Source organism: Parasteatoda tepidariorum, chromosome 4 (assembly GCF_982258835.1).
Source record: "Parasteatoda tepidariorum strain Cologne lab strain chromosome 4, Ptep-v5.0, whole genome shotgun sequence".
In the NCBI taxonomy this organism is placed as follows: domain Eukaryota; kingdom Metazoa; phylum Arthropoda; class Arachnida; order Araneae; family Theridiidae; genus Parasteatoda; species Parasteatoda tepidariorum.
In genome coordinates, this window is record NC_141758.1 from 54325146 (window position 1) to 54347512 (window position 22367).

Here is a 22367-nt window from a genome sequence, read left to right on the forward strand (position 1 = left end):
GGGTTCTTTTATGTTGGATCATCATAAATCAGTCTGAATTCCAGTAAACTACTTTATACTATGATCGTTAACCATCAAGAGAAGTTTCACTCTCATTGACCAACAGTTCATGATGATCCGTGATGGTTCATGATGGTTACAACTATACATTATCATGATGGTTGATTAGGAATTCTTGTTAGTTCTCAGTAATATACCACCAGAACAATTTGGGTTCTTTTATGTTGGATCATCATAAATCAGTCTGAATTCCAGTAAACTACTTTATACTATGATCGTTAACCATCAAGAGAAGTTTCACTCTCATTGACCAACAGTTCATGATGATCCGAGATGGTTCATGATGGTTACAACTATACATTATCATGATGGTGGATTAGGAATTCTTGTTAGTTCTCAGGAATATACCACCAAAACAATTTGGGTTCTGTTATGTTGGATCATAATAAATCAGTCCGAATTCCAGTAAACTACTTTATACTATGATCGTTAACCATCAAGAGAAGTTTCACTCTCATTGACCAACAATCCATGATGATCCGTGATGGTTACAACTAGGACTGGGCGATATTAGAAATTATATATCGTGATATATCGTCAGTTTTGCATCGCGGTATAGCGATGTATCGCGATATAGTATTTTTGAATTTCATTTACTTTAAGGCACAGAAAGTCAGATTTCTATCAAGACTTCATACGCATATTGATTTAAATCAATTTATAAATTTGAAAATATATATGTTTTGCTAAAGAAAGATATTAAATAAATGGACTAAGATGTACAAATCTTACTTAAAATATTTATTGAAAAAATGTGTGTAGATACAGAATGAAATATTTGCACTTCTTTATCGTTTATAAGGTATAAGCAGTCTTAATTTAAGTTAACCCCTAAAACACCCTTAATGAAAAAAAATATTGTTATTAAACAAAAGCTGATTTTAAAATTTCAAAATATATTTTAATTAAAATAAAAGTTAGATTGACTAAAAGCCGAAGTTTAAAATTAAAAATTGTTCGAATTTTAAACTAAAAAGTAAACATAAGATTTGTAATAATTTCTTAAAATTTTCGTTCTCTGAAAGATTTCTCAGTTTAAAAATAAAAAGGGAATTTTATAAAGATATCTAGCTGAAATTATTGAAAGAAAATTTAAAAAATTAAAAAAAAAGTTTGTTAAGAAATTCATTATACACTTAAAACAAAGTGTTAAAAATACTTTTTTTTTTTTAAAAAAGAAACTTTTTTTAACAAATCAATATTTGCTTGTACTATTATGCGTAAATAATTACAGAATTATTAAGTTCGATCGTAATGTTCAAATTCTTAATGAACAAGTAAACACAAGTTTTATTATATTTTCTAAAAATGATCACGCAAATAACAAAAGATTTCTTAGATTAAAAATAAAAAAATAAATAAAAGTGAAATTTATCAATATATTTACCTAACAGCATAGGAACAAAATTTAAAAAATAAGTTCGTTAAAAAATTATTTGTATGCTTAAAACAAAGAGCTAAATAAATTTTAGAAAAAAAAATGCTTCTTAAACACTATTTTTATTATTATTTCATATAAATAATTAAATTAAATTAAATAATGACCGAATTATGAACGAAAAACAAAGTAAGGCAAAGTTTCTTAATTAAATTCTTAAAAATAAAAACAAACGAATTGTGATATTTGGTAATATATTTAGCTAATTAACTAATAATATAAAACGAAAATTAAAAAAAAATAATGATTTTACTCTCTAATAAAACGAAGTAGTAATTGATAAAAAAAAAGAAATGAATAAAATTCGCAAACTTTTCAAATTCTTTTGAACAAATAAAGTTTATTGACTTATGTCCAAAAAAATAAGTTTTGTTTTAACTTTATTTCTAAAAATAAAAACAACTCAAGATTTATAAATTTAAAATCAGTAATAGAAGCCCATTAAATTATTAGAAGTTTTATCCGAAAGGTTTTTAATAAATTAAAAGAAAGTAAAAAAATAACCTAACAAATTTATTTACTTTGTAATTTAATTCCTTATGGGTGCCTTAAATTAGATTTCCGATAATTTTCACATTTAAAAATATAAAAAAAGTTTTGTCAGAAAATAAATAAAAAACTTACCTAGTTAATGAAGAAACTTTTCTTTATAAATTCTTTTCAATAATAGATTGCGTTCAGAACAAGGTTACGACGGCGATCACGAAGTTAATCCCATTGAAAATAATCTACAAGAAACGATTTCAAATCGCGAAGGTGCGAAAACGAACATGTGATATAACGATATAAGGTCTCAAAAGTGATTCTGATTCTACCGCTCATCAGTCAAGGCGGTCTCAACATAACGAAACAATATCGTCTTCCACAGCGCGAGTTGGCATCGGAACGTAAGAGAAAGTCTTTGCGTGTATCGCTATATCGCTATATCGTTATATCGTCTTCTTCACTCGACGGCTTAAATCAGATTTCTGATGCATCGCTTGGAATGAAAGTCGCTGTATCGGTTTGCCGATATAGGCGTTAAATCGATATGTCGCGATATATCGATTTATAGCTCAGTCCTAGTTACAACTATACATTATCATGATGGTTGATTAGGAATTCTTGTTAGTTCTCAGTAATATACCACCAGAACAATTTGGGTTCTTTTATGTTGGATCATCATAAATCAGTCTGAATTCCAGTAAACTACTTTATACTATGATCGTTAACCATCAAGAGAAGTTTCACTCTCATTGACCAACAGTTCATGATGATCCGTGATGGTTCATGATGGTTACAACTATACATTATCATGATGGTTGATTAGGAATTCTTGTTAGTTCTCAGTAATATACCACCAGAACAATTTGGGTTCTTTTATGTTGGATCATCATAAATCAGTCTGAATTCCAGTAAACTACTTTATACTATGATCGTTAACCATCAAGAGAAGTTTCACTCTCATTGACCAACAGTTCATGATGATCCGTGATGGTTCATGATGGTTACAACTATACATTATCATGATGGTTGATTAGGAATTCTTGTTAGTTCTCAGTAATATACCACCAGAACAATTTGGGTTCTTTTATGTTGGATCATCATAAATCAGTCTGAATTCCAGTAAACTACTTTATACTATGATCGTTAACCATTAAGAGAAGTTTCACTCTCATTGACCAACAGTTCATGATGATCCGTGATGGTTCATGATGGTTACAACTATACATTATCATGATGGTTGATTAGGAATTCTTGTTAGTTCTCAGTAATATACCACCAGAACAATTTGGGTTCTTTTATGTTGGATCATCATAAATCAGTCTGAATTCCAGTAAACTACTTTATACTATGATCGTTAACCATCAAGAGAAGTTTCACTCTCATTGACCAACAGTTCATGATGATCCGTGATGGTTCATGATGGTTACAACTATACATTATCATGATGGTTGATTAGGAATTCTTGTTAGTTCTCAGTAATATACCACCAGAACAATTTGGGTTCTTTTATGTTGGATCATCATAAATCAGTCTGAATTCCAGTAAACTACTTTATACTATGATCGTTAACCATCAAGAGAAGTTTCACTCTCATTGACCAACAGTTCATGATGATCCGTGATGGTTCATGATGGTTACAACTATACATTATCATGATGGTGGATTAGGAATTCTTGTTAGTTCTCAGGAATATACCACCAAAACAATTTGGGTTCTGTTATGTTGGATCATAATAAATCAGTCCGAATTCCAGTAAACTACTTTATACTATGATCGTTAACCATCAAGAGAAGTTTCACTCTCATTGACCAACAATCCATGATGATCCATGATGGTTCATGATGGTTACAACTAGGACTGGGCGATATTAGAAATTATATATCGTGATATATCGTCAGTTTTGCATCGCGATATAGCGATGTATCGCGATATAGTATTTTTGAATTTCATTTACTTTAAGGCACAGAAAGTCAGATTTCTATCAAGACTTCATACGCATATTGATTTAAATCAATTTATAAATTTGAAAATATATATGTTTTGCTAAAGAAAGATATTAAATAAATGGACTAAGATGTACAAATCTTACTTAAAATATTTATTGAAAAAATGTGTGTAGATACAGAATGAAATATTTGCACTTCTTTATCGTTTATAAGGTATAAGCAGTCTTAATTTAAGTTAACCCCTAAAACACCCTTAATGAAAAAAAATATTGTTATTAAACAAAAGCTGATTTTAAAATTTCAAAATATATTTTAATTAAAATAAAAGTTAGATTGACTAAAAGCCGAAGTTTAAAATTAAAAATTGTTCGAATTTTAAACTAAAAAGTAAACATAAGATTTGTAATAATTTCTTAAAATTTTCGTTCTCTGAAAGATTTCTCAGTTTAAAAATAAAAAGGGAATTTTATAAAGATATCTAGCTGAAATTATTGAAAGAAAATTTAAAAAATTAAAAAAAAAGTTTGTTAAGAAATTCATTATACACTTAAAACAAAGTGTTAAAAATATTTTTTTTTTTTTTAAAAAAGAAACTTTTTTTAACAAATCAATATTTGCTTGTACTATTATGCGTAAATAATTACAGAATTATTAAGTTCGATCGTAATGTTCAAATTCTTAATGAACAAGTAAACACAAGTTTTATTATATTTTCTAAAAATGATCACGCAAATAACAAAAGATTTCTTAGATTAAAAATAAAAAAATAAATAAAAGTGAAATTTATCAATATATTTACCTAACAGCATAGGAACAAAATTTAAAAAATAAGTTCGTTAAAAAATTATTTGTATGCTTAAAACAAAGAGCTAAATAAATTTTAGAAAAAAAATGCTTCTTAAGCACTATTTTTATTATTATTTCATATAAATAATTAAATTAAATTAAATAATGACCGAATTATGAACGAAAAACAAAGTAAGGCAAAGTTTCTTAATTAAATTCTTAAAAATAAAAACAAACGAATTGTGATATTTGGTAATATATTTAGCTAATTAACTAATAATATAAAACGAAAATTAAAAAAAAATAATGATTTTACTCTCTAATAAAACGAAGTAGTAATTGATAAAAAAAAAAGAAATGAATAAAATTCGCAAACTTTTCAAATTCTTTTGAACAAATAAAGTTTATTGACTTATGTCCAAAAAAATAAGTTTTGTTTTAGCTTTATTTCTAAAAATAAAAACAACTCAAGATTTATAAATTTAAAATCAGTAATAGAAGCCCATTAAATTATTAGAAGTTTTATCCGAAAGGTTTTTAATAAATTAAAAGAAAGTAAAAAAATAACCTAACAAATTTATTTACTTTGTAATTTAATTCCTTATGGGTGCCTTAAATTAGATTTCCGATAATTTTCACATTTAAAAATATAAAAAAAGTTTTGTCAGAAAATAAATAAAAAACTTACCTAGTTAATGAAGAAACTTTTCTTTATAAAGTCTTTTCAATAATAGATTGCGTTCAGAACAAGGTTACGACGGCGATCACGAAGTTAATCCCATTGAAAATAATCTACAAGAAACGATTTCAAATCGCGAAGGTGCGAAAACGAACATGTGATATAACGATATAAGGTCTCAAAAGTGATTCTGATTCTACCGCTCATCAGTCAAGGCGGTCTCAACATAACGAAACAATATCGTCTTCCACAGCGCGAGTTGGCATCGGAACGTAAGAGAAAGTCTTTGCGTGTATCGCTATATCGCTATATCGTTATATCGTCTTCTTCACTCGACGGCTTAAATCAGATTTCTGATGCATCGCTTGGAATGAAAGTCGCTGTATCGGTTTGCCGATATAGGCGTTAAATCGATATGTCGCGATATATCGATTTATAGCTCAGTCCTAGTTAGAACTATACATTATCATGATGGTTGATTAGGAATTCTTGTTAGTTCTCAGTAATATACCACCAGAACAATTTGGGTTCTTTATGTTGGATCATCATAAATCAGTCTGAATTCCAGTAAACTACTTTATACTATGATCGTTAACCATCAAGAGAAGTTTCACTCTCATTGACCAACAGTTCATGATGATCCGTGATGGTTCATGATGGTTACAACTATACATTATCATGATGGTTGATTAGGAATTCTTGTTAGTTCTCAGTAATATACCACCAGAACAATTTGGGTTCTTTTATGTTGGATCATCATAAATCAGTCTGAATTCCAGTAAACTACTTTATACTATGATCGTTAACCATCAAGAGAAGTTTCACTCTCATTGACCAACAGTTCATGATGATCCGTGATGGTTCATGATGGTTACAACTATACATTATCATGATGGTTGATTAGGAATTCTTGTTAGTTCTCAGTAATATACCACCAGAACAATTTGGGTTCTTTTATGTTGGATCATCATAAATCAGTCTGAATTCCAGTAAACTACTTTATACTATGATCGTTAACCATCAAGAGAAGTTTCACTCTCATTGACCAACAGTTCATGATGATCCGTGATGGTTCATGATGGTTACAACTATACATTATCATGATGGTTGATTAGGAATTCTTGTTAGTTCTCAGTAATATACCACCAGAACAATTTGGGTTCTTTTATGTTGGATCATCATAAATCAGTCTGAATTCCAGTAAACTACTTTATACTATGATCGTTAACCATCAAGAGAAGTTTCACTCTCATTGACCAACAGTTCATGATGATCCGTGATGGTTCATGATGGTTACAACTATACATTATCATGATGGTTGATTAGGAATTCTTGTTAGTTCTCAGTAATATACCACCAGAACAATTTGGGTTCTTTTATGTTGGATCATCATAAATCAGTCTGAATTCCAGTAAACTACTTTATACTATGATCGTTAACCATCAAGAGAAGTTTCACTCTCATTGACCAACAGTTCATGATGATCCGTGATGGTTCATGATGGTTACAACTATACATTATCATGATGGTTGATTAGGAATTCTTGTTAGTTCTCAGTAATATACCACCAGAACAATTTGGGTTCTTTTATGTTGGATCATCATAAATCAGTCTGAATTCCAGTAAACTACTTTATACTATGATCGTTAACCATCAAGAGAAGTTTCACTCTCATTGACCAACAGTTCATGATGATCCGTGATGGTTCATGATGGTTACAACTATACATTATCATGATGGTTGATTAGGAATTCTTGTTAGTTCTCAGTAATATACCACCAGAACAATTTGGGTTCTTTTATGTTGGATCATCATAAATCAGTCTGAATTCCAGTAAACTACTTTATACTATGATCGTTAACCATCAAGAGAAGTTTCACTCTCATTGACCAACAGTTCATGATGATCCGTGATGGTTCATGATGGTTACAACTATACATTATCATGATGGTTGATTAGGAATTCTTGTTAGTTCTCAGTAATATACCACCAGAACAATTTGGGTTCTTTTATGTTGGATCATTATAAATCAGTCTGAATTCCAGTAAACTACTTTATACTATGATCGTTAACCATCAAGAGAAGTTTCACTCTCATTGACCAACAGTTCATGATGATCCGTGATGGTTCATGATGGTTACAACTATACATTATCATGATGGTTGATTAGGAATTCTTGTTAGTTCTCAGTAATATACCACCAGAACAATTTGGGTTCTTTTATGTTGGATCATCATAAATCAGTCTGAATTCCAGTAAACTACTTTATACTATGATCGTTAACCATCAAGAGAAGTTTCACTCTCATTGACCAACAGTTTATGATGATCCGTGATGGTTCATGATGGTTGCAACTATACATTATCATGATGGTTGATTAGGAATTCTTGTTAGTTCTCAGTAATATACCACCAGAACAATTTGGGTTCTTTTATGTTGGATCATCATAAATCAGTCTGAATTCCAGTAAACTACTTTATACTATGATCGTTAACCATCAAGAGAAGTTTCACTCTCATTGACCAACAGTTCATGATGATCCGTGATGGTTCATGATGGTTACAACTATACATTATCATGATGGTTGATTAGGAATTCTTGTTAGTTCTCAGTAATATACCACCAGAACAATTTGGGTTCTTTTATGTTGGATCATCATAAATCAGTCTGAATTCCAGTAAACTACTTTATACTATGATCGTTAACCATCAAGAGAAGTTTCACTCTCATTGACCAACAGTTCATGATGATCCGTGATGGTTCATGATGGTTACAACTATACATTATCATGATGGTTGATTAGGAATTCTTGTTAGTTCTCAGTAATATACCACCAGAACAATTTGGGTTCTTTTATGTTGGATCATCATAAATCAGTCTGAATTCCAGTAAACTACTTTATACTATGATCGTTAACCATCAAGAGAAGTTTCACTCTCATTGACCAACAGTTCATGATGATCCGTGATGGTTCATGATGGTTACAACTATACATTATCATGACGGTGGATTAGGAATTCTTGTTAGTTCTCAGGAATATACCACCAAAACAATTTGGGTTCTGTTATGTTGGATCATAATAAATCAGTCCGAATTCCAGTAAACTACTTTATACTATGATCGTTAACCATCAAGAGAAGTTTCACTCTCATTGACCAACAGTTCATGATGATCCGTGATGGTTCATGATGGTTACAACTATACATTATCATGATGGTTGATTAGGAATTCTTGTTAGTTCTCAGTAATATACCACCAGAACAATTTGGGTTCTTTTATGTTGGATCATCATAAATCAGTCTGAATTCCAGTAAACTACTTTATACTATGATCGTTAACCATCAAGAGAAGTTTCACTCTCATTGACCAACAGTTCATGATGATCCGTGATGGTTCATGATGGTTACAACTATACATTATCATGATGGTTGATTAGGAATTCTTGTTAGTTCTCAGTAATATACCACCAGAACAATTTGGGTTCTTTTATGTTGGATCATCATAAATCAGTCTGAATTCCAGTAAACTACTTTATACTATGATCGTTAACCATCAAGAGAAGTTTCACTCTCATTGACCAACAGTTCATGATGATCCGTGATGGTTCATGATGGTTACAACTATACATTATCATGATGGTTGATTAGGAATTCTTGTTAGTTCTCAGTAATATACCACCAGAACAATTTGGGTTCTTTTATGTTGGATCATCATAAATCAGTCTGAATTCCAGTAAACTACTTTATACTATGATCGTTAACCATCAAGAGAAGTTTCACTCTCATTGACCAACAGTTCATGATGATCCGTGATGGTTCATGATGGTTACAACTATACATTATCATGATGGTGGATTAGGAATTCTTGTTAGTTCTCAGGAATATACCACCAAAACAATTTGGGTTCTGTTATGTTGGATCATAATAAATCAGTCCGAATTCCAGTAAACTACTTTATACTATGATGGTTAACCATCGAAAGAAGTTTCACTCTCATTGACCAACAATCCATGATGATCCGTGATGGTTCATGATGGTACAACTATACATTATCCTGATGGTTGATTTTGAATTCTTGTTTGTTCTCAGGAATATACCACCAGAACAATTTGGGTTCTTTTATGTTGGATCATCATAAATCAGTCTGAATTCCAGTAAACTACTTTATACTATGATCGTTAACCATCAAGAGAAGTTTCACTCTCATTGACCAACAGTTCATGATGATCCGTGATGGTTCATGATGGTTACAACTATACATTATCATGATGGTTGATTAGGAATTCTTGTTAGTTCTCAGTAATATACCACCAGAACAATTTGGGTTCTTTTATGTTGGATCATCATAAATCAGTCTGAATTCCAGTAAACTACTTTATACTATGATCGTTAACCATCAAGAGAAGTTTCACTCTCATTGACCAACAGTTCATGATGATCCGTGATGGTTCATGATGGTTACAACTATACATTATCATGATGGTTGATTAGGAATTCTTGTTAGTTCTCAGTAATATACCACCAGAACAATTTGGGTTCTTTTATGTTGGATCATCATAAATCAGTCTGAATTCCAGTAAACTACTTTATACTATGATCGTTAACCATCAAGAGAAGTTTCACTCTCATTGACCAACAGTTCATGATGATCCGTGATGGTTCATGATGGTTACAACTATACATTATCATGATGGTTGATTAGGAATTCTTGTTAGTTCTCAGTAATATACCACCAGAACAATTTGGGTTCTTTTATGTTGGATCATCATAAATCAGTCTGAATTCCAGTAAACTACTTTATACTATGATCGTTAACCATCAAGAGAAGTTTCACTCTCATTGACCAACAGTTCATGATGATCCGTGATGGTTCATGATGGTTACAACTATACATTATCATGATGGTTGATTAGGAATTCTTGTTAGTTCTCAGTAATATACCACCAGAACAATTTGGGTTCTTTTATGTTGGATCATCATAAATCAGTCTGAATTCCAGTAAACTACTTTATACTATGATCGTTAACCATTAAGAGAAGTTTCACTCTCATTGACCAACAGTTCATGATGATCCGTGATGGTTCATGATGGTTACAACTATACATTATCATGATGGTTGATTAGGAATTCTTGTTAGTTCTCAGTAATATACCACCAGAACAATTTGGGTTCTTTTATGTTGGATCATCATAAATCAGTCTGAATTCCAGTAAACTACTTTATACTATGATCGTTAACCATCAAGAGAAGTTTCACTCTCATTGACCAACAGTTCATGATGATCCGTGATGGTTCATGATGGTTACAACTATACATTATCATGATGGTTGATTAGGAATTCTTGTTAGTTCTCAGTAATATACCACCAGAACAATTTGGGTTCTTTTATGTTGGATCATCATAAATCAGTCTGAATTCCAGTAAACTACTTTATACTATGATCGTTAACCATCAAGAGAAGTTTCACTCTCATTGACCAACAGTTTATGATGATCCGTGATGGTTCATGATGGTTGCAACTATACATTATCATGATGGTTGATTAGGAATTCTTGTTAGTTCTCAGTAATATACCACCAGAACAATTTGGGTTCTTTTATGTTGGATCATCATAAATCAGTCTGAATTCCAGTAAACTACTTTATACTATGATCGTTAACCATCAAGAGAAGTTTCACTCTCATTGACCAACAGTTCATGATGATCCGTGATGGTTCATGATGGTTACAACTATACATTATCATGATGGTTGATTAGGAATTCTTGTTAGTTCTCAGTAATATACCACCAGAACAATTTGGGTTCTTTTATGTTGGATCATCATAAATCAGTCTGAATTCCAGTAAACTACTTTATACTATGATCGTTAACCATCAAGAGAAGTTTCACTCTCATTGACCAACAGTTCATGATGATCCGTGATGGTTCATGATGGTTACAACTATACATTATCATGATGGTTGATTAGGAATTCTTGTTAGTTCTCAGTAATATACCACCAGAACAATTTGGGTTCTTTTATGTTGGATCATCATAAATCAGTCTGAATTCCAGTAAACTACTTTATACTATGATCGTTAACCATCAAGAGAAGTTTCACTCTCATTGACCAACAGTTCATGATGATCCGTGATGGTTCATGATGGTTACAACTATACATTATCATGACGGTGGATTAGGAATTCTTGTTAGTTCTCAGGAATATACCACCAAAACAATTTGGGTTCTGTTATGTTGGATCATAATAAATCAGTCCGAATTCCAGTAAACTACTTTATACTATGATCGTTAACCATCAAGAGAAGTTTCACTCTCATTGACCAACAGTTCATGATGATCCGTGATGGTTCATGATGGTTACAACTATACATTATCATGATGGTTGATTAGGAATTCTTGTTAGTTCTCAGTAATATACCACCAGAACAATTTGGGTTCTTTTATGTTGGATCATCATAAATCAGTCTGAATTCCAGTAAACTACTTTATACTATGATCGTTAACCATCAAGAGAAGTTTCACTCTCATTGACCAACAGTTCATGATGATCCGTGATGGTTCATGATGGTTACAACTATACATTATCATGATGGTTGATTAGGAATTCTTGTTAGTTCTCAGTAATATACCACCAGAACAATTTGGGTTCTTTTATGTTGGATCATCATAAATCAGTCTGAATTCCAGTAAACTACTTTATACTATGATCGTTAACCATCAAGAGAAGTTTCACTCTCATTGACCAACAGTTCATGATGATCCGTGATGGTTCATGATGGTTACAACTATACATTATCATGATGGTTGATTAGGAATTCTTGTTAGTTCTCAGTAATATACCACCAGAACAATTTGGGTTCTTTTATGTTGGATCATCATAAATCAGTCTGAATTCCAGTAAACTACTTTATACTATGATCGTTAACCATCAAGAGAAGTTTCACTCTCATTGACCAACAGTTCATGATGATCCGTGATGGTTCATGATGGTTACAACTATACATTATCATGATGGTGGATTAGGAATTCTTGTTAGTTCTCAGGAATATACCACCAAAACAATTTGGGTTCTGTTATGTTGGATCATAATAAATCAGTCCGAATTCCAGTAAACTACTTTATACTATGATGGTTAACCATCGAAAGAAGTTTCACTCTCATTGACCAACAATCCATGATGATCCGTGATGGTTCATGATGGTACAACTATACATTATCCTGATGGTTGATTTTGAATTCTTGTTTGTTCTCAGGAATATACCACCAGAACAATTTGGGTTCTTTTATGTTGGATCATCATAAATCAGTCTGAATTCCAGTAAACTACTTTATACTATGATCGTTAACCATCAAGAGAAGTTTCACTCTCATTGACCAACAGTTCATGATGATCCGTGATGGTTCATGATGGTTACAACTATACATTATCATGATGGTTGATTAGGAATTCTTGTTAGTTCTCAGTAATATACCACCAGAACAATTTGGGTTCTTTTATGTTGGATCATCATAAATCAGTCTGAATTCCAGTAAACTACTTTATACTATGATCGTTAACCATCAAGAGAAGTTTCACTCTCATTGACCAACAGTTCATGATGATCCGTGATGGTTCATGATGGTTACAACTATACATTATCATGATGGTTGATTAGGAATTCTTGTTAGTTCTCAGTAATATACCACCAGAACAATTTGGGTTCTTTTATGTTGGATCATCATAAATCAGTCTGAATTCCAGTAAACTACTTTATACTATGATCGTTAACCATCAAGAGAAGTTTCACTCTCATTGACCAACAGTTCATGATGATCCGTGATGGTTCATGATGGTTACAACTATACATTATCATGATGGTTGATTAGGAATTCTTGTTAGTTCTCAGTAATATACCACCAGAACAATTTGGGTTCTTTTATGTTGGATCATCATAAATCAGTCTGAATTCCAGTAAACTACTTTATACTATGATCGTTAACCATCAAGAGAAGTTTCACTCTCATTGACCAACAGTTCATGATGATCCGTGATGGTTCATGATGGTTACAACTATACATTATCATGATGGTGGATTAGGAATTCTTGTTAGTTCTCAGGAATATACCACCAAAACAATTTGGGTTCTGTTATGTTGGATCATAATAAATCAGTCCGAATTCCAGTAAACTACTTTATACTATGATGGTTAACCATCGAAAGAAATTTCACTCTCATTGACCAACAATCCATGATGATCCGTGATGGTTCATGATGGTACAACTATACATTATCCTGATGGTTGATTTTGAATTCTTGTTTGTTCTCAGGAATATACCACCAAAACAATTTTTTATTTGTTTCTTATGTTGGAAAATCATAAATCAGTCGGAATTCTTATTCTAGGATGATGGTTGTCCATGATCGTGCCAATTTTTGATTTCTAAGATACTATGATTGAAATTCCTGATGGTTCAACAGGAACAAACCATCAAAACAAGTTGCTATTCTTATGTTGGACTATCATAAATCAGTCCGAATTCCTGCATTAGGGGGATGGTTGCTTATGTTGGTTACCATCAAGAATATAATGGTTCATGATGAAATTATTGATAATTACCATCAAGATTATGTTAGTCCATCAATGGAAAACCATCATGGGTATACAGTGTGAGAATTCTGGATCAAATTACGGTATTAAGTACCGGTACTTTGAGTGCATCATCTGTAAAATCCATTTTACTGTGAAGTTTATGTTTACCGTAAAATAATATACCATAATTTTCAGAGTAATTAATTTGAGGTGTTCAATTTTACGTCAATTATTACTGCGAACGTTATTTAAGTTTCTAATGTTATCATTTTTAATTATGTTTTTTTTAAAATCCAGGAGTATTGTTCCATTGAATTAAAACACTATCACAGCTAAATAATTTAAAATGACTGCTAAACCGCATTCATAGGTATCCAACAAAAATAGTTATTCATGAGTATGAAGGGAAATACATAAAAATATATGTTACATGACTAAATGACAAAAAGTTATCGAGATGAAAATACTAACTCTGCAGACATCACCAGGTGGTGCTGTAAGCAATCTCATCTTGTAATTTAGCACAGCCATTTCATATATATATATATATATATATATATATATATATATATATATATATATATATATATATATATATATATATATATATATATATATATATATATATATATATATATATATATATATGTATATATAGCTAAGAGAGTAGTAACGAACATAAATTCGCACCCTGTAAATTGATTAAATTACTATTTCAGCGTATAAAAAAAGCACTTTTGGAGCAAGGATCTTTCAACGTGATAATCGTTGATTGGTCGTATAATAACCAGCCTCCCTATCCTCAAGCTGTTGCCAATGGAAGAGTTGTCGGAGCCCAAGTTGCTAAATTAATAAATATTTTGCAGGTAAATATGATTGAATCTTCGAATATATTTTTTGAGAGTTTCATAACTAAGCAGAGATTTTCTTTCATCACAAAAGTCTCTCCTGTAGATTATTAAGAACATAAGCTTGGATCACATCCACATTATTGGCCATAGCTTGGGAGCTCATATAGCTGGATTTGCTGGAAAGAGATTGAATGGAGTATCAAGAATAACGGGTAAAGTCAGCTACTGTTACTTATTTAACTAAGAGTCTCTGTATCTATGGTAGTTAGAGGTTTGTGACAAGCACTTCCAAAACTGTATATTTCGTGGGAAGGAGAATGATATCGAATCCTGGCTGATCAATACTTCCTAGAAGAGAAAAGGCCTCTACACGGGTAGACATAAACAAGAAATGTGATCCTTTAGTAATCCAAGCATAATGTACCTGTTCCCACTGCGCAGATTAGTAGCCCGAACGTAGGGACGTCTTTCTTATTTTCTTCCAGTGTGCAGTTTATGTTCGTTACTTCGTGATTAATTGTCTGATTTGATCCGTCTAAATTGATGCGTGCTGAGGCCTTTTCTCTTCTACGAGGTGTTGGGTGGATTTTCTCATTGATTTAACTTTTTTCGCAAAAATCGTGATAACTGTATCGATCTGTGCCATTTTTTGCCAGCCTAAAGACACACCAAAATTTCACAAAAAATGCGTAAATTATTGATAAACCGATTCAGCTCTTAAATATAAAACTTTATTTTTAGCCTGTTTGAAAATTTTTCGATTAGAAATTTCTTTGCTTGATGATGAATTATAACACTGGGAACAAATATTTTGTTGCATTTACTATACAAATACTTGATCTTGCCTCATTTGGGTGTGGGGATTTCAAGTCTAAAGATAGTTTTGCGTATGAAGCTAGAGATTTTTTTTAAAAATGACATTTTAAGTCAACTAATGTTTTTTGTTGAAATGTAGAAGTTTAAAAATATTAGATAAAATAGGAGGTGAGCCGATGGGACAGGGGATAGAGCGTTCGCCTTCTAATTAGGGGAAGTTCGATTCCGGCAATGGCTTGTAGATACGAATGCCGCATCCGGCTTGCTCCGACCACAGTGCTGATGTGAAATATCCTCAATGGTAGATTGATCCCCTTGCCATCTGGGTACCCTTTGGAGATTCTCGTGGTCTTCCTCTCCATGTAACGCAAATGCGGGTTAGTTCCATCAAAAAGTCTTCCACGAAGGCAAATTTCTCCCAATACTTGATCGAGGAGTTCCCTTGTCTTCTGGATTGGATTGAAAACTACAAAGCTACGGAGTTGAACATTAGTAATCGTAAACCCAAAAATTGGGTCGTCTGTTCAACGACGGATATAAAATATAACTTCTAGGAGAGTTAGGGGGCATCACCAGGATTAAAATTGCACAGAAACCCATGCCCGGCAATCTCATCATACGCGGCAAAGGGCGCTTCCCTATTATGTTTTGTTCAGAAGCACACGAAGAAACAATTCACAATAGCGGCGTATGATAATATTTCCGGGTATGGGTTCCAATTCATTTTTAAATTATAATGATGTGCCCTAACTCTTCTAGAAATTTGTCGCAACATTTGCGTTATCACCTGTTATATATAACTATTTTAAACTTGTATATTTCGACAAAAAATGGACTAAAAATGTTGACTGTAGAGGGAATCAGAATTGAAGTCAGTGATACGAAAGTATCTAAGGTAAGTTAAAAAAAACTTTATGCAACAGAAAAAAAAGATGATTCCTTATGTGGCTCTAATGCTTTGACTTACTGTTCATTTTTTATTTGTAAGTACAATTATTTTTTTAGTCTACATTATACTATCGTTAATTATGCCATTGAAGAACAAATTTCTTAATGTATATTTCTAATGAATTGATTTCTAAGCAATATCTTTCTCCTTAATTCTGTTCGCAGTTAGATAATTCTTTATTTTAAAAGATTTATGCTTTTTAATTTTTAGGTTTGGATCCTGCTGGTCCATACTTTCAAAATGCCATACCTATTTTGCGATTAGATCGAACCGATGCTAAGTTTGTGGATATTATTCATACAAATGCAGCTAATAATTTTATACAAGGTAAAGATGAATACAATTAGATCTTAAAAAAATTAAATGTCTCCCTACATTAAAAAGTCGTAAGAGCTGCTTTGCGTGTCCAACTTATCGTTTCAATTGTATTTAACGTCCAAATTGCAATTTTGTTTTGCTTTACAAATACTGTATAACTTGGAAATTTAAAATTTCTATTGTCTGTTAAAAAATATACAGGAATTACAATGAAGTAAAAAATTCGATAATTGGTTCGGAAATGATTAACTGATAAACTTGTTGGAAAAAATACCGTGCGTGCTGAATTTCAGGCTGCTGAAATTCAACTACACTGTAAAAAAAAAGTGTCAAAATAGCATTCAAAAGAATTATAAGTGTCAAATAATAACTGAATTTGAAAATTTCATGTGTTAAGAATTGAAACAGCATATTCTTATTTCTGAGCAAAATGAAACTGTTTAAGAACGTATAGAATTAGTTCTCGTTAAGTTTTAAAATCAGTTACAAAGTTAGTTACTGAGTTCGAAAAAAATGCAAGGTCAAATAGGGAAAGCTATAAGACAATGTTTTCAAAATATTCACTATTCAACAACAACTTTGTGCAATCATAGGATAAAAATTTACAGATGGAGGTACAAACATTTCTGTTGGAATAGTTTGAGAAGCATAAAAAAATATTTTTTATATTTTTCAGTCTCTTTTTGAGAATATTAGTCATTAACTTCGATACCATCGAGAATAAACTTCTGGTTTCCGATCATTTCCGAACCGTATTCTTAGGAAACCAGCGAAATTGTTCTCATTATGTTTTAAAACTAGTTACAAATTTGAAGCAGATGATATAGTCAACTTGGTAAAGCTAATAATACAATGTTTTCAAAATCTTCATCATTTTCAGCAACAACGTAGCGTAGTCAGAGGACAAAAATTTATCGATACAGGTGCAGACATTTCTGCTGAAATAGTTTGACATGCTTAAAAAATATCTTTTTACAATTTTTCCAGCCCCTCCCTTCGAGAATATTAGTGACGAATTTTAAAACTTGTGAGAATAAACCGCTGGTTTCCTAAACAAAATGCAGAAAACGGTACATTTTCTTCTGTTTTCCATTAATTGTACCTTCCAACAGTTTAGTTTGTTAGAAAATACAAAATTTATTGTCTTTTTAGGTTTAGGTCTTGAGCAAATGATTGGAGACATTGACTATTATCCTAATGGTGGCAATCATCAACCTGGATGTTTGACAAATGTAGAAATGCTGAATTCAATTCTTGCAGGTATCAACAGAAAGAGCTTTAGATCTACAAATAGAATTAAATTTCTTTCAGAATGCTATTGGATGTACAAATTAGTTCGGTCCGTTTTTCTTGTGATCAAAAATGCATTTATTTCAGAACAAAATGAACAGATTAATCAAAGTATTGTCCATCGTTGGCTACTACTTTTTCCCACCTCTCAGGCAATTTTCGAATTCCATTTCGAAAAAACGCCTCGTCTTTTGAGGCGACCAAGTTAGGAGTCAATTTTCGATTTCTGAGAAAGAAGTGAACTGGTGACCTGCCGTCGTGCTGCATCCGTCGGAACAACCAGTAATCAGAATGAGCAATGTCCAGCAAATACAGCGGGTGTGGTAAAATATCCCACTGGAGCGTTTCCAAATATTTTTTTTACAACTTTTGCGACATCAGGCTGACCGTTATTAGGCAGAAAAATAACTTTGTCATGTCTTTGCTCATATTCCGGCCATTTTTCTCGTAATGCACGGCTCAAATGAATCAATTGTAGCCTATACTGATCGCCCGTAATGGAATAACCAGGTTGTAGCAGCTCATAGTATACAACACTATTCATCATTCACCATTCCTGAAATATCGAAACCATTCTCAAAATGATTTATCAGTTGGAGCATTGTCACCATAAACTTCTGCAAGAATTCGATGCTCTTCAACTGCACTTTTCTTCCAATTAAAGCAGAAGCATAAAACCTCTCGCAAATGGTGCTTCGTTACCACAAAACTTGACATACCCAAAAAAGTAAAAAACAGGGTTTTTGTATGAAACTCAAAGCGATGTAAAATGAATATTATTGACAGATGTTTAACCTCTCTGAAACCACCGACACCAGCTGTCACTATGAAGCATTCATAACAGCAGAGCCATATCTTAAAAATGAACCGAACTAATTTGTACTCCCAATAATTACCTATTTCGCGATTTTCTAAAAACAGAATATTTTAGCAAAGGAAATCAAGACTGTTTGCTGTCACTTGTCCCAAATTTTATTTTTTTGTTGCTTTTTACTGAATGTAGGCTTAGTAAGTCATTAGGCATGTTATGCTGAAATAAGCATAAAATATTTGCTAATATTTAAAAACTGAATTACTATCTTATTTAATCATCAGCAAATCGAAATCATTTATATAATCGATAATCTTTTAATACCATACATTTGAATTGAGTGCAGAATAAAATCTAATTTTAGAGATTCATCTGCCTAATACATCAGCATAGAATTCGTCAACCATTATATAGTTGCTAATATAGTGAATTCATTAAAATTCAGCATTATTTCTCACACTTTCTTTCTCGTCAATATATTTATATTGGTGAGGCTATGAAAAAAAGCTTTGGTAGGAAATTAAATCAATTAATAGCCAAGACATGGATTCCTTAAGTTTCTTTGGCGAAAGCTATTCTAATGTATACATGTGCTACAGTTAAAATGTAAAATTCAGTTGTTTTATAGAATTACTAAGTATTTCATGAAATAGCTAGATAAAACAGTTAAAGTATGTAATAGATGAAAAATTTCATACTTTATTTAGTTATGCAATGAAATAACTAATGATAGACTGTTAGAGCTAAAAATAAACAATTTCTAAGTTATTTCATAAATTAATTGATCATAAACAGCTCAAATCACTCGAAAAATACATTTTATCTCTATGGCGGATGATTAATTGATAAATAATAAGGAAAAGAAGATGATATAATTTATTATTGCTCATATTGCTCAGATTAATAAATACGTCTAAAAGCAACTGAATGAAGTGTACACACACAGACGTCATTACAAAGCAGCTATAAGCCGCACAAAATTGATTTAAAGCAACTTGAACTAGTTCAAAGAGCTTTCGGATACCGTATTTCTTACTTTGACTAATCGTTATTCTATAGAATACCGTTTTAAATCGTAGAACTCAATCATTTTATATACTTTGACTTCCCTAGTTATTTCATTAAATACCTAGTTATTCTACGAAATAACGGATTTCACTCTGTAACTGTAACATACACATAATAGTTGCAGTTTTGGATTACTGAGTGAACTGAGGTGCCCTGTAGAACTAAGCCCAGCGGCCACACCCTCCAAGCCATTTTCAAAATTTATTATTTTTAACAGTTCATATGTAGAATAAGAATGAAGATTTCTCTTTACTTTGGAGCTCCGTATTTTTCAAAAATAAAACATTTTTACTGTTAATCATAATCTGATTCTTTATTAAAGTAATTTATGGTGCTTAATCTATAATTAATGGCCTGCATCGCTATGGAATACAACAATGAACAATTGGGAATACAACAATGAACAATTGGGAATACAACAATGAACAATTGGGAATACAACAATGAACAATTGGAAATACAACAATGAACAATTGGAAATACAACAATGCATATCTTATCCAACTCGTGTTAATCATCGTCTTCTGAATAAATATTCTACAAATATTTCTTTCCTCCAACTAATGGTAAATCAATGAACTTCTTCTACAAAATAGTAACTTTAATATCTTCAAATAATTCCATTGCAAGGCATTATGTTGAAATCAATGGTGAAAACATGTTATACGTTGTACTGTACAAAACCCTAACATCAACTGACCACAACTCTTCAGTCAACTGTCCAAAAATATACACCGTGAAAAACAACTAATTTAAAAACAGTTTTTCCACCTTCGTCTTAAACTGTCCAAAATATTGCAGCATCGTTTTATTTGAATGATGGTAAACAGTTAAGAAAGTAATAACTGATTATAACTGATAAAATTTATAAAAATTCTAATTTTTTAGATTAGGGGCCTCCTCTTTGTGTATAGTTTTATACATTTTTTGCACATATTTACACTAATTACTCTCTATTTAATTACATGTTTATTATTTAGTTAATATGATTTTAAAATGTAATTAATTAGGAAATTTCAATTACAGCACTAATATTTAAAATGAAATGTCAGAAAATAATATAGTTAGATACAAAAAGAGCCCAATGATTTATGTTAAAAGTGCCTTAACTATTTTCAGAGTTATAATACACTTTTGGAAGTCTCATGCGTTTTTCTAAAACACATTGGTTTACAGTACATGAAATATTTATAACTTGATGTGATAGATTTGAATACTACTTCATTAATGACTTAGTTTTGATTCTGTTTTAGAGCCAAAAAATGTTTTTCATAACAAATTTAAAATTTTACGGAAAATTTGAGTGAGATCGGTGACCTGAGAAATCAAATTTTAAAAATACGACTTTTTAAAATTTGACTTTTCAGAAACTATTCGACCGATTTCGCTCAAATTTTGTATTTTCCCATCTAAAATTTCAACCTTTAAAATGATATAATAATTACATACATTACATTCCATATTATAAAATAATAAAAGTTACTAAAAGTAAACTTTTGAAAGGAATTATTTTCGAATAAAGCGAATGTACAATAAATTATTGTATACAACAACAAATAAATTATTGTGCACAAACATTTTATGGGGATCATATTTCCAAGATTGCGGATTCCCCCTATATTTTCATGGTCAGAAATCTGAATCCGTTAAAAAAAGTATGTTCATTTAAAGTACGTTTTTGTGTCTGATTACGTAACTTAAAATATCCTCTGCACTAATTAATTAGAATATTCGAGGTCACCCCCTCAAATCATTAAGATGAGACCTAAAACGTGAAGATCCGATCATTAGTCAAAATTTATTCAGGGTGGTCCGTTTTTTGCGCATTGTGCATTGGAAAAAATACTATATGCATCACATTACCGTATTTTCAATTTTAATTAATATCTGTTTTCAATTTTTAGCTAGTTTTTCAATAAATGTTCATGAAAAAAAACTGTTATATATTTTTAAAATTTTTATATAGGTTTTCAGTATTTGATAGCCAGTTCCTGTGATCACAGTAGAGCCTATGAATATTTCATATCGTCCATAACAGATTGCGACTACTCTGCTGTGATGTGCCAGAACTACTTGATGTACCAGAGCAAAATGTGCACTAATTTTAACTCTGTCATTTCTGAGATGGGATACCATGCACAAAAGATATTGGGTTTAAAAAAACATCCAAAATTTTACCTACGTACGACATCAAGTGAACCATTTTGCCAAAAAAAAGATGATTTTAATATGCCAACTAGCACAAATAAATACTCGTATTTATATTTTGGATAAATTTAAATAAAATTATGTTTTTGAAA

At 31.4% G+C, this 22367-nt stretch overlaps 1 protein-coding gene across 1 annotated transcript in view; it reads left to right on the plus strand.

The window, feature by feature from the left end:
* Window positions 1–22367, plus strand: part of LOC107440352 (pancreatic triacylglycerol lipase) — a 34897-nt gene extending 12530 nt beyond the window's left edge. The window contains exons 3-7 of the mRNA XM_016053257.4: window positions 14684–14830; window positions 14919–15027; window positions 16791–16907; window positions 18051–18158; window positions 22034–22367. Of these exons, the coding sequence (XP_015908743.1) occupies window positions 14684–14830; window positions 14919–15027; window positions 16791–16907; window positions 18051–18158; window positions 22034–22341 (789 nt within the window). The 3' untranslated portion in view covers window positions 22342–22367. The remainder of the gene's footprint in view (window positions 1–14683; window positions 14831–14918; window positions 15028–16790; window positions 16908–18050; window positions 18159–22033) is intronic.